This window comes from Staurois parvus, unplaced genomic scaffold (genome assembly GCF_062004578.1).
Source record: "Staurois parvus isolate SC_StPar_1 unplaced genomic scaffold, SC_StPar_1.0 ptg000011l, whole genome shotgun sequence".
NCBI lineage: Eukaryota > Metazoa > Chordata > Amphibia > Anura > Ranidae > Staurois > Staurois parvus.
This window is the reverse complement of record NW_028317807.1, coordinates 4,177,191-4,191,497: the sequence shown is the minus strand read 5'-3', so window position 1 is coordinate 4,191,497 and position 14,307 is coordinate 4,177,191. Positions and strand designations below refer to the sequence as shown.

The window sequence follows — 14,307 nt, the reverse complement described above, 5'->3', positions numbered from 1 at the left end:
GATCATTCATGATGTGGTGGCGTCTCACACAGACAGCGCTGGCCTGCGCTGCGCCCAGGTGCCCCTAGGTGGTAGTGCTCCCTAGGCGGTCACCTAGTTTGCCTAGTGGAAGCCCTGGTCCTGATGGAAGCAGGACAATCCATTTTATGAATTAATCAGGAATTTTGATCTTTAGGGGTGATAAATACTGTGGCTCACTGATTATAAGTGGCATTTTTTTAACATAGGTAAACGTTACAAAAGACATACGACAAGCTCTTTTTGGACAAATAGGGGTGGATTTACTAAAGGCAAAGAGACTGTGCTCTTTTGAAGGGCTGTTGCTCCAGAGCTTTTCCTTGCATGTCACTGGGTATTCTTTGCAAAGTGAAGCTTCATCTCAGACTCATCCACCTTACCAAACATTCAGAGTCTGCTCTCCCTCTCAAAGTCCTTCCACTGGCTTCTGCTCACTCAATGAATTAAATCCAAAATACAACAACAACTTACAAAGCCTTCCACAACTTTGTCCCCAGCTACATCACTAACCTAGACTCAGAATACCAACCAAATCATTCTCTTTTTTCCTTCCAAGTCCTCCTGCTCTCTAGCTCCCTTGTCACCGCCTGCCATGCTCACCTCCAGGACTTCTCCCGAGCCTCTCCCATCCAATGGAACTCCCCACCCCAATCTTTCAGAATATCTCCTACTCTGTGCAATTTTAGACACTCCCTAAAAACCCTTTCTTTTCAGAAAAGCCTATCCAGCCTGCACCTGACAAAAGGTATTGCCACTTTATCAGCTCATGCCCCACAATTATTACCTTTTAGATCACTTGACCTCCCTTTGAGAATGCAAGCTCTAATAAGCAGTGTCCTCTGATTCCTCCTGTATTGAATTGTACTGTCTGCCCTCATGTTGTAAAGTGCTGTGCAAACTGTACTGCACTAAATAGAACCTGAATAATTTACCAAGCTCTGGGGCAACAGTCCTTGCAAACTGCAGAGTCTATTTGCCAATGTTTATGATATATATATATATATATATATATATATATCATTTGTTGTGTGTGAATTTGAACCTTTTATTTTGTTATGGGGAATTTATTAGGCTTTTGTAGTTTTCTGCTTTGAGGGTTTTTTTTTTTGAAGGGGGGGGGGGCTTATTTTTTTTTTACTTGGGTATATTTTTACATTTCTATAAATAACGTTGATGTGACTGAATAGTTATGATTATTTATCTAAAAACAACATTGATTAATGCATTTTTATTGCACTATACAAATTTTGTTTTATTAAAATGAGATACAGATGGGGGGGGGAACCATCACTTGGCAGCAGTTTGAACTTTTCCCTACTCTATCCAAAAATAATTTAAAAAAACTGGACTTTAGATACTCATTAATAAAAAACAAAAAAAGTAAAAGTATATGCAGTTTTAAGCGCAATTTGGAAGCATAACAACCAACAATGAGAAATAAAAGCAAAACTACAACAGTGTGCAATTTACAGTATTTTTTCAGTCTGGTTGATATCTCCGGCTCCTAATAAGGAATCAGTTAACATATGTCTGCGATTCCTCATGCACACTGGACGTTTTGATAATGCTGTAAACGTTAGCTGTGTAAAGTCACGTTAAAAACATGAGTTTTTCAGCTTTTTTGCATTAGCGTTTAGCAGCGTTTTTAGGATTTTTTTTTAGCACAAAAAATTTTTGGGGTAAAAAAACCCCCCAAAAACCAAAAAAAAAACGTCCAAAAACACCGTTTCGCTGCATTTTACCATGTTTTTCAGCATTGGAGTGTTTTTGCAGCTAAAAAAAAAAAAAAAAAAAAAAAACTCCTCTAGAAACTCTAGTCCTGGGTTTTTTTTCCAGCCAAAAAAAACATCTCTGCCAAAAAAAACATTGAATTACAGTCTATATGTGCACGGACACATAGGGTAACATGCTGGGGGGTTTACTGGCTGTAGAAAACAAAAAAAAACCCCACACACTGTCAAAAGCCAAAAACAGCAGCTGTAAAAATGTCCAGTGTGCATGAGAACTTAAAAATAGATAGAGAAGGTATAATTATGTTAGAGTGGGAACATATTACTAGACACTCTGTATGATGCAGTTAAGATATGAAGCTACAGAAAAATACCAAACCAGCTGTTCTACACATGATTTAAATTATATAATAAAGAAATACACCCTCATTTATTAGTGAGTTGGATACATGATCTTCTTGGAAACAGGATGGATATGCGATATCATCACAGTGCAGGATCCACAGCCGCCTCCTCCACAGCCATATTTAGTACCCGTCAACCTTACTGAAAATAATGGTCAAGGAATTTTATATCAATGTGTTACTGAGATCATCATTCCATGCTTTCCTGCCAGTGTATTGGTCTCAAAATCAAGCCTGTTGGAGATAAATGTCCAAAAAAGTGACAGATTTACCTGAATCAAAGAAAAACAAGTTTGTTGCTTGGTTGACAATGAGTTTAAAATGTCAAAAATTAGTAATGACAGTGAAGCAATTCATCCAGTGGGCTCTTTGCTTGTGGATGAACTCAGGCAATCCCATTTATGTCAATTGGGACACAACCGCTGGTCCCAATTTAAGATCCATGTACCTGCAGTTGTGTATCCCATAACGCAGACAGTGAGAGTTTGGTTACCTGCACCCACACGGATGTTGTTCTGCTTTCCCAATCTAAGCATTGCAAATGTGAACTCTATAACTGATGCAGTTGTGGCGAGATAACTAACTCACAATCTCAGTAGAGTTGGCACACAGTGACTTGAACCAATATACATCTTGTAGATTGTAGAAAGCTTTAACTGAAAATTTGGGAAGATCATAACAGATGAACATCGGGTAAATAAAAAAAAACAAAACACAACAAAACACCACACAATATGTCTAGCTCCAGCAATACATGTGGTCAGAACAGAAAACTATAAATGCACACTGAAAGAGGGTGGGACTAACTATATAGAGCCTCTTCTAGCTACAGAATAAAGGAACGGACAAAATAATTTAAAGACAAACAGACAGACAACGCATGTGTAGCATGATAGATGTCATACTGGGAACAGTGGCAGGGGCTACCTGCAAGCAGATGCACAGAACACCTGTGCATCCCATGTAGGCAAACACTGCCCCTCGCACAGATGTATGCATAAAGAGGATCAGCTGCTGTAGCTGTTAACATTCAGTAAACACTTACCAATCGAGGAATGAAGCACTGTTGTCACATACCTGATAGAAGTCTGAATTAACGAGGTCAGCCTCTCTTGCATCTCCAACCCAGGCCCCTCTGAAGGTGGAACAGATGGTGCTGAGGGACAGGAGAAACATGAGTGCCTGTGGGTATTGATTGTAGAACTTGCAGCTGGTGGTGTAGCCTCAGTGAATCAAGCAGGGCATCCAGTCAGGAACAGAGGAGATGCCAGAACAGCCAGCTTGTCAGGGACCCCAGATCTGGCCGCGATCGCACACAGGTTTGCGCATGCGCGGTGTGTCCGGCCACACTAGCGTGCGAGCATTGGGACCTGGGCACCCGTGACGGCAGCGGCGCTCACGCATGCGCACTCGTGATTGCGGACACGTGCCTGGCATCAATCAGGGCGCAGGGCGCCCTATTTAAAACAGGTCAGGTCTGGCTCTAATTGCCGTATGGTCTTACCTGTATCCTGTGTTCCTGAAGATTAGATTGCTTTGTTGCTGACCCTGCCTGACCTTTGATGTGCTGATTGTCTCCTGCTCTGAACCTTGGCTTGCCTGACCATTCTCCTGTCTTATCCCACACGTTTTGATCTTCTGTTACCGAACCCGGCTTGTGACCCATTTATCCTTTGGTCTACTGTTTTGTACTGTGCTGCCTCCACCGCTACCGACCCGGCCTGCCCGACTCTGCTCTTTCTACCTCCTCACATCAGGCTCTTACCTGCTATACACCTTCGGCAAGTGCTTCTACCACAGCTGGGTGCACCCAGGGGCCGCGACCTGGTTCTGGCCTGCTCTAAGTCCATCCCCACCATCAGGGGCCCTGGTGAACAAGCAGGTCGGGGCTTAGACTCCATGCCTTGGGGAATTCCGGTCTGCGGAACGTTAGAGGCTGCTGCCGGCAGGTCCCTAACAGAACCATACGGCCATGACAGAGTATGGAGGAGGACCCTCTCCCTGGGAAGAGATGTGCCAACACTTGGCTGCGCTCACACGGGCCGTTAAAAAACTAGAAGGATATAAGCATCTGGAGGGACAGGTCCAGAGCCTGGCCGCAACTGTGCCCGCAACTCCAGATCCAGTTAGTTCACCTTCTGCCAGGGGTTCCGTTGAACCTTCCACTGGAGCTACATTCTCCATTCCTCCGCCAGAACCACGAGTCCCAATACCCGAGCGGTTCAATGGGGATCGAGGAAAGTTTAGGGTCTTTCAGAACTCCTGCCAGCTATATTTTGATCTGCAACCCCGGACCTTCTCATCTGAATCTGTGAAGGTAGGATATATTGCAGGGTGAACCCCAGGGATGGGCTCACCACCTGATGGAGACCCACCACCCACACCTGAACTCTGTTACCACCCTCTTCAAGGCAATGGCGCAGCTGTACGATGACCCGCATTGAGCCGCCTCGACTCAGGCAGCTCTCTATTCCTTACAGCAGGGTCGCCGAGCTGTGGAAGATTACGCAGCTGAATTCAGGTGATGGAGTGGAGACACTCAGTGGAACGACACAGCCTTGTGTCAATTTCGGTTGGGTTTGTCTGACCCTTTAAAAGATGAATTGGCCAGAGTAGGAGTACCCGACTCCTTGGAAGACCTAATCGATCGGGCCATCCAGATCGATTGTAGGTTGCGGGAAAGGAGACAGGAGAGGTCCAGCCAGGGGCCGAGACCCACATGGATGCTGCCAAGGGCACCAGTCCTGCCAAAGGTCAGTGTTGGAAACCGGAGTCCGGAATTATCAGATGGGGTTGAGCCCATGCAGCTCGGTCTGATGCGGCCATCCCTCTCAACGGAGGAACGTCTGAGACGTCGGTCAAACAATCTATGCCTCTACTGCGGAGCAGCGGGTCACATGGTGCGCTCCTGTCCACAGAAGTTCTGTAAGTCCTCTTCTATTATTTCTGCTATGTCTACTGTGTGCACAGGCAACCCCACTCACTTGGCTGTACCTGTGTCTTTTCAGCTCCCTGGAAGAATCGTACAGGTGACAGCTATTATTGACTCTGGGGCGTGTAGCTGCTTTGTTGACCTTAGCTTCGCAGCTCAGCAGCAGATTCCCTTGCTCACCAAACAGCGTGGCCTGAACATTTTCTTGGCCGACGGGTCTCAAATAAAATTGGGGACGGTAGATCGGGAGACCCCTCCTATACACACCACAGTGGCAGGACATCATCAAGAGTTTCTCCGTTTGGATGCCATCATGTCCCCCCTATTTCCAGTTATTTTGGGGCTTCCATGGCTAAGAGCCCACGACCCCCAAAATGACTGGAAGACCGGGTCAATTCAATTTCACTCACCTTATTACCAGGAGCATTGCTTACCCAGGTTACCACCAGAGACACCAACCTTATTAAATGTGAGTACTGATACTGAGTTAGCCCAAATTGTGCCTGTGGCCTATCATCAGTTTCTTGATGTGTTTAGCCCTCGGGGGGCAGATATTCTTCCCCTGCATCAGGCTTACGACTGTCCCATTGATCTTCTCCTGGGTTCTGAAATACCATTCGGCCGAATCTTTCCCCTGTCAGAACGAGAGTTGGGGGTACTGAGGGAATATATTGATGGGAGCCTTCGGAAGGGGTTTATCCGCCCTTCCACATCACCGGCTGGGGCAGGGATCTTTTTTGTTGAGAAGAAAGACAAATCCCTGAGGCCGTGTGTCGATTATAGGGACTTAAATAAAATCACAGTCAAGAACCGCTACCCCCTTCCCTTGGTCCCTGAGCTGTTCCAGAGATTGAAGACAGCCTCCATTTTTTCTTAACTCGATCTCAGGGGCGCTTATAACCTGGTCTGTATTCGTGAAGGGGACGAGTGGAAAATGACTTTCCGCACTCGGTTCGGGCATTTTGAATGTTTAGTTATGCCATTCGGATTATGTAATGCGCCGGCCACTTTTCAGCATTTCGTGAACAATATTTTTAGAGATTTTCTGGACATCTTTGTAATTGTGTACCTAGATGACATTTTGATCTTTTCCTCGTCCCTGGAGGCACATCGGGAGCGTGTCAGGAGCATGCTGGAGCGACTCCGTCAGCATGGGCTTTACGCCAAAGCTGAGAAATGCAGTTTTGAACAGAGTAGTATCTCGTGTTTGGGTCTCATTTTCTCCACCACTGGGATCGCTATGACCCTCAGAAAATCTCGGCAATCTTGGAATGGCCAGCCCCCAAGGATAAGAATGGGGTTCAGAGGTTTATCGGGTTTGCAAATTTTTATAGAAAATTTATAAAGAATTTCTCAGGCCTGGTAGCGGCCATCACTCACCTCACAAAGGCGGGGATACGTTTCAGTGGAGCCCTGCAGCCCAGGCTGCCTTTGAGGCTTTAAAGAAACTGTTCACAACAGCTCCCATCCTGAGTCACCCTGATGCGTCGTTACCGTACATATTAGAGGTAGACGCATCAGAAGTAGCTGTAGGAGCAGTATTGTCACAACGAGTTGGGGCCAAGGAACTAATGCACCCAGTGGCTTTCTTTTCTAGGAAGCTCTCCCCCTCAGAAACTATGACATTGGGGATTGGGAATTTTTAGCCATTAAGGCGGCATTAGAGGAGTGGTGGTATCTGTTAGAAGGAGATCTACACCCCATTTTGGTCTATACCGACCATAAGAACCTTGAGTATCTGAAGACAGCAAAACACCTCCGACCACACCAGGCCAGATGGGCACTATTCTTTGCAAGGATTAACCTACACATTACTTATCATCCTGGGTCTAGAAACACAAAACCGGATGCTCTCTCTCGGATGTTGGAGGACCGTAAAGAAACACCCCAACTGGATACCATCTTACCGGCGGGTAGCTTCTTATTGCTCCAGTCTGAGCTTCTGTCCAAACTACAGGCTGCTGCCACCAGAGTTCCTGATCTACCGGGAATTCCAATACAGAGCAGGGAAGGTCTCTTGTGGAGGGGGGGAACAGATCCTGGTACCCAAAGAAGCTCAAACCTTGGTTTTAGGTTACTGTCACGACCATCCATTGGCGGGGCACTTTGGGATACACAAGACCCTAGAATTGGCACGACGCATGTTTTGGTGGCCAAGCATGGCCAAAGATTGTGAAGCGTACGTCAGAACTTGCCCAATCTGTAATCGGAATAAACCCACCAGAGACAGGGATTGGGGCCTGCTACGACCTTTGCCAATACCTGACCGGCCCTGGAGCATGGTCTCCATGGATTTTATCGTGGAACTACCACCTTCGCAGGATCACACCGTGATTTTTGTGGTGGTGGACCGCCTCTCTAAGATGGCCCACTTTCTTCCACTAGAGAAGACACCATCCGCTTCCAAGATGTCTTGGGTCTTCATTAAGGAAATAGTGAGACTCCACGGAGTGCCAAAAAATATTGTTTCGTATAGGGGAGTCCAATTCACGTCCAAGTTCTGGAAGGCTTTATGTAAGGGATTGGAGATCAAATTGTCTTTTTCTTCAGCGTATCACCCACAGACTAATGGGCAAACAGAGCGGACCAATCAGACACTCGAGCAATATCTTAGATGTTATACGTCTTTTCTGCAAGACGACTGGCTGACACTTCTGCCAATGGCGGAATTTACATACAATAATGCGAACCATTCTGCCACCAATCAATCCCCGTTTTTCGCCAACTACGGGTTCCACCCTACTTTCCTGACAGATTTCTTTCCAGAGAACTCAGTCCCAGCAGCCCAAGAGACCCTAAATTTTTTCACAACCAATAAGTTATTACAGGTAACAATGGCTAGAGCCCAGGAGGAGAGCAAGAAGTTTTTTGACAGAAGGAGAAAAGGGGAAATGGTTATACACCCTGGGGCTCGGGTTTGGCTGGCAACAACCAACCTGAAACTGGCATGCCCATCTAGGAAATTGGCACCCAAATTTGTGGGGCCTTTTCAAGTAGAATGTAAGGTCAATGAAGGGGCATATAAACTAGCACTTCCTGGGTCCCTTAAGATACACCCCGTCTTCCATGTGTTGTTATTGAGACCCACAGTACCTGATCCTTTCTCAGATCACAGATCCAGTCCTCCAGAAGCCATAGACATTGATGGGGAAGAGGAATTTGAGGTAGAGGCAATTGTGGACTGCAGGAGGAGGGGTGGTCAAACTCAATACCTCATTAAATGGAAGGGCTATGGGCCAGAGGAGAATTCGTGGGAACCTGCTCAAAATGTCCATGCTCCCAGATTGATGCGAGAATTCCTTCACAACCAGCCTCAAAGGAGGAATTGGGTGGGCATCCGGAGGCTGCCCCTAAGGGGGGGCAATGTCAGGGACCCCAGACCTGGTCACTATCGTGCACGGGTTTGCGCATGCGCGGTGTGCCCGGTCGCACTAGCGTGCGAGCATTGGGACCTAGGCACCTGCGAATTCAGTGGCGCACTCGCGATCGTGGACGCGCGCCTGGCACCAATCAGGGCACAGGGCGTCCTATTTAAAACAGGTCAGGTCTGGCTCTAATTGCCGTATGGTCTTACCTGTATCCTGTGTTCCTGAAGATTAGATTGCTTTGTTGCTGACCCTGCCTAACCTTTGATGTGCTGATTGTCTCCTGCTCTGAACCTTGGCTTGCCTGACCATTCTCCTGTCTTATTCCACACGTTTTGATCTTCTGTTACCGAACCCGGCTTGTGACCCGTTTATCCTTTGGTCTACTGTTTTGTACCATACTGCCTCCACCGCTACTGACCCAGCCTGCCCGACTCTGCTCTTTCTACCTCCTCACATCAGGCTCTCACCTGCTGTACACCTCCGGCAAGCGCTTCTACCACAGCTGGGTGCACCCAGGGGCCGCGACCTGGTTCCGGCCTGCTCCAAGTCCATCCCCACCATCAGGGGCCCTGGTGAACAAGCAGGTCGGGGCTTAGACTCCGTGCCTTGGGGAATTCCGGTCTGCGGAACGCTAGAGGCTACCGCCGGCAGGTCCCTAACACAGCTGAGGTTAAGGAGGGAATCCACTGCAAATGCAAAATCTGGGTACGTGGCTTGCCGGAACTTCTGATAAGCGCGAGGCCAGGACACAGGGAGAACCGGAGCTGATATAATGGATAGCTAGCACAAGCACTTGGCAGGACTGTAGAGCCAAACTGGAGCAGGAAAAGTAGTCAGAGTAATAGCCAGGGTCAGCAACAAGCAAGTGATGAGAAACCGGAACATCAGACAGGGGCAAGGTCAGGAGAAAGCCAGGATCAGAAACCGATGAGCAGAAGCATAAACAGAATCCAAGAGCAGGTCAATGGCAAGCTAGGTCATTAACGGATACACACAGGATACAGCAGGACACATGGAATTATCTAAAGACCAGTCAGCACTGACAGAGTGAGAGCCTCCTTTAAATAGTCCATCTGGTGCCAGAAAATGGGCACGCTCCCGCCCATTCTTGCGTGCATGCGCAAGCCTATGCCCATTTCTATTAGCAATGCACCCATGCTCATTTCTATGCGTGATATTGCACACGGCAGTCGCCATACAGAAATTCCCTTACAACTGTCCTCGCCCATGCTGGGTCTTCACCAATCTTTGGGTCCCCAGTGCCGCCATCGTGGATGTGGGAAGCTGTGTGAACGAGGCCCTAAACCTGGAGAGTTGATTCATCTCTCTTGGAGATAAAGATAGTTGCTCTTATACTAACAAGACTTTCCTCTAAAATGCTTTAGTCAGTTTAGAATATCCCCCTGAGGAAGCCACGTGACCTGTGGTGTAATGCGTAGAGGGGCTAGCTAACGTCACAACGCAATGCGAGATTAGAGGAAGGATACTGAAGGAGATTGTTATTGTGTGGTTTACATCTGGTGCGGTCTAGCACAAAAACTGAGGTATTTTTATCTTTTAATAAAGTGTTATAAACGATAAAGCACTATTTCTGCCTATTATGTTTTTTAATGAAATGTTGGAAAGAGGAGGAGAAGGAGACACAAGTTTCTAAGTTTGCTGCAGGAGAAGGAGAACCACCTGGGGAATCTTCATTCCATCAGTCCCATTAAGAGGAAACACGCACTGTATGACCAAAACATTATAAAATGTAAGGTCAAAAAGCTCCAGGTGAAAACACAATCTGGGTGTTGGTGGAGGAACATTGGTTTATGTTTTATCAAGATGTGAAGTGGTGAAAGTCTGGAGGAGCATCAACAAATATCCAGTTATATATGGGACTTTTTTTGAGCATATATATTTTTAATATTTATGTTTTCTTATACATATTTTTGATCACGTTTGTGATGAGGTTTTCAAGAGGTTTTTAGGATTAGTAGTAGGGAGGTGCTGTACTAATACGTTTATTTCAGATTTTGAGACACAATTATTATTATTATAGAGTATTTATATAGCGCCAAAGGGTTTGCTCAGCGCTGTACATTAGAATGGGGGACAAGACATGAGACAATACAGTAGCAAAACAATACACAAGGGTTAGAGGGCCCTGCCCTTTCGAGCTTACAGTCTAGGAGGTAGTGGATGGTGATACAGGAGGAGATGGCTGTGGGGGATGGAATGGAGTGAAGAGTGGAGGGGATTGGCTGTTAGGTGAGGGTGGGGTAGGCTTCCCTGAAGAGATGGGTTTTCAGGGTGCACCTAAAAGGGCGAGGAGGGTAGGGGACAATCTGATGGATTGGGGAAGCGAGTTCCAGAGGATAGGAGAAGCTCTGGAGAAGTCCTGCAGTAGGGCGTGGGAGGTGGAGACCAGGGAGCTAGAGAGTAGGTGGTCTTGCGAGGAGCGAAGATTACGGGTAGGGTGGTATTTGGGTATCAGATCGGTGAGGTAGTTTGGGGCAGTGTTATGAATGGCTTTGTATGTCAGTGTTAGTAGTTTGAATTTGATGCGTTGGGCAATCGGGAGCCAGTGGAGGGAATGACAGAGGGGTGTGGCAGAAGTTAATCGGTTGGTAAGGTGGATGAGTCTGGCTGCTGAGTTCAGGATAGACTGGAGCGGGGATAGCTTGTTTTGGGGTAGGCTGGTGAGAAGGGAGTTGCAGTAGGCATGAGATAATAAGGGAGTGAACAAGTTGTTTAGTAGTGTCTGGGGTTAGGAACGAGCGTATTTTGGAGATATTGCGGAGGTGGAACCTGCATGCGGTAGTCAGCGATTGGGCATGGGGTTGGAAGGACAGGTTAGAGTCTAGGATGACACCTAAAACCTTGGCTTGCGTGGTGGGACTGATGGTAGCGTTGTTGGTCATGATGGAGAGGGTGGGGGGGGGGGTGCGGTCAGGGGGGAAAATTAGGTGCTTGGTTTTGGAAAGGTTCAGTTTGAGGAAGTGGAGCGACATCAAGTCTGATATGTTGTTCAGTAGGTGAGTAATACGGGCGAAGAATGAGGGGGTGAGGTGAGGGGTGGAGAGGTAAATTTGCGTGCCATCTGCGTAGAGGTGATAGTTGAAGCCATGGGAGTGTATTAGTTTGCCAAGGGAGGAGGTGTAGATGGAGAAGAGAAGTGGCCCGAGGACAGAGCCTTGGGGGACCCCAACATAGAGGGGGAGGTGGCAGCTTTATAGGTAACGCTGAAGGAGCATTGGGATACATAGGAGGAGAGCCAGGAGAGAGTGGAGTTTCTGATGCCAAGGGAGTGTATTTGTTAAGGAGGAGGGGGTGGTCAACTGTGTCAAAGGCCGCAGAAAGGTTGAGGAGTAAGAGGACAGAGTAGTGTTGATTAGCTTCCATTAAGGAGTGTGTGAAGGGTGTAAGCGACTTTAAAATTGGAGTGTTGATTTTTTTTTTTTTTATATTTTTGGAGGGGTTTTTTGGTTGCTCTTGGGATTAATAAACATACATAGAAACAAAACACCAGTAAAATTTAGAAAAGATTAATAGACAGTAGCTTTAATATATTAGATTAAGCATTGCAGTGCTGCTATCTAAAAGTTGCATTTACCCAGATAGCGGAAAGTCAGCTGTGTTCTGCAATAAGATTAAATACCATGTAACAGCATTAACCAAGTCTTGCGCTTTGTCGGCTATTCCAAATTCATAAATTATGAATTTGTACTACATAGTATTTAGTATATTTCCTGGAACTGAGAAAAAAAACTAATGTAGAGAAATGACTTTATTAGCTAAAATACAGTATCTCTTTTTTACAAAATATAATGCACTTAAAATATGTGGCATCTACACCTTGCCGTTTGTTCTTCCTACATCAGGGGTGTATCAGTGTCTCGAAGGCCATATGTGGTATTCAGTTTCTTCTTATATTGTAGGTTGTATATAGGTGCTTGTTTTTGACTACCCTACAACTCAATGGATTTCCATGCTATTAAAGCAAAAAAAGTGAAGGGTGCCTGATTCTATTTCATGGTATATATGTTTGGTGGTACTGGATGTAGTGAAGGCATTTACTGGTATCAAATAAAATGCCTAACACATTTAGGAGTTACTAGGAACCCTTCATAGGGGTGGTTTTATCTTAAGGATAGTTTAATAGCTGATAAACTTGGACGAAAAAAAAGAAAAAGGCTTGAATGCTTTTGGCTATAGAGTGCTCTGTTCAAACCATCAACATCAGCCATATATAATTTTCCAAAAAATGTTTAATGTTATTATTACTACAGGCGTAGCTTTATATTTAATAGGTCTTACATCTAAATGTAGCTCACAACAATGCTATGTGTAGAAGTTCAAGGGAGCTGGAAACTGCTGGCTGGGGAGACAGAAATAAGCAGTGGCCCATTCCATCCCACACAACTGTTATGATGCATTTTAAACATAGAAAATCTGTGTGCATTGAAGATAACACAAATCTAATACTGTACCATTAAGGATTGAAGAGGTTGCTATTGGCACCGACTCTGTATCCTCTGATATTTACAATCAGGAAGTGCTGACATCAGATATACATGAGTCTTCAGAATTATCACTAGATCCCCTTTGCAGTCTGCGCAGAAAAGACAACTTGTTTTGAAGTCTTAGTGTAGATTTATTGCTTGCAGAAACTCTGGTCATGCTAGCCAGCACTGAAATTAACCCTGTATGCCTGTTTCCACAGCTAAAAAGGTGACAGCTGTCTGTAACTGCATAAAGCCCATTGTGTAAAAAAAAGTGTGTATTAGAGTTATAGACTAATTGGGTACCAGCGTATAATATGAAATATTGTGATGGTCATTATTATTGCTACAACTTATTTTTTTCTCTTTTTACTCACTGCTACACCATATTCACTTGCTGGTTGTGGTGGTGCAAGGGATGGGAAGACTTAGAATATACACGAGGCCCTGAGATCTAAAATGCTGGGGGGGGGAGAAAAAAAAAAAAAAAAGGGGGAAGGACTGGTGAGCTACTGTTGGCTGGAAAACTAATGTCACTCTGCTGATACCCTGCTGTTCCCTGACATCTTCAGTCCTCAGTACTGGTCCCTAGTATTGTACTGACTACGATAACAGCTCCACTACTACCTGTCCTTGATTTAGACATACTTTGTGTTGAGATTAATTACCCCGAGGGGGGGTCCCATCAAGATTTGCCATGGGCCCCGTGATCTGTAGTTTCATTACTGTTAGTATAAAATTAAAACACACTTATCACGCAACCCCTAATCTGCACTTGGATCAGACCATGAACACTTTTCACTGAAATATAATGGCAATTCAGAGCAAATAGATAAGGTGGGCAATATATGTTGTGTTACACCATTTGATTTATTATTATTTCTCTGTGACCATCACTTGCTTATTATTGCTCTGTGTTTTAACCACTTGAGCCCCAGAGGATTTACCCCCCTTAATGACCAGGCCTTTTTTTGCTGTTTGGCGCTGCACTAATTCAAATGATAATTGCGCGGTCATGCAATGCTATACCCAAACAAAATTTACGTCCTTTTTTTCACACAAATAGAGCTTTCTTTTGGTGGTATTTGATCACCTGTGCACCTTTTATTTTTTGCGCTATAAACAAAAAAACCACGAAAATTTTGAAAAAAAACAATATTTTCTACTTTCAGCTATAAAAAATATATCGTAAACTCAAAGTTAGTCATAAATTTAAGCCAAAATGTATTCTGCTACATGTTTTTGGTAAAAAAAATCCCAATAAGTGTATATTGATTGCTTTGTGTGAAAGTTATAGCGTCTACAAACTATCGTATAGATGCTGTAATTTATGCCTTTTTTTGCTATACAGCGCTGCACTAATTCAAATGA

General features: G+C 45.2%; 1 protein-coding gene across 1 annotated transcript in view; it reads right to left on the bottom strand.

Annotated features, from left to right (window-relative positions):
* LOC149473720 (aldehyde oxidase-like) overlaps positions 1-14,307 on the bottom strand; it is a 168,571-nt gene that overhangs the window by 139,632 nt on the left and 14,632 nt on the right. Inside the window, exon 3 of the mRNA XM_089670221.1 lies at positions 2,198-2,294. Within this exon, the coding sequence (XP_089526347.1) occupies positions 2,198-2,294 (97 nt within the window). The remainder of the gene's footprint in view (positions 1-2,197; positions 2,295-14,307) is intronic.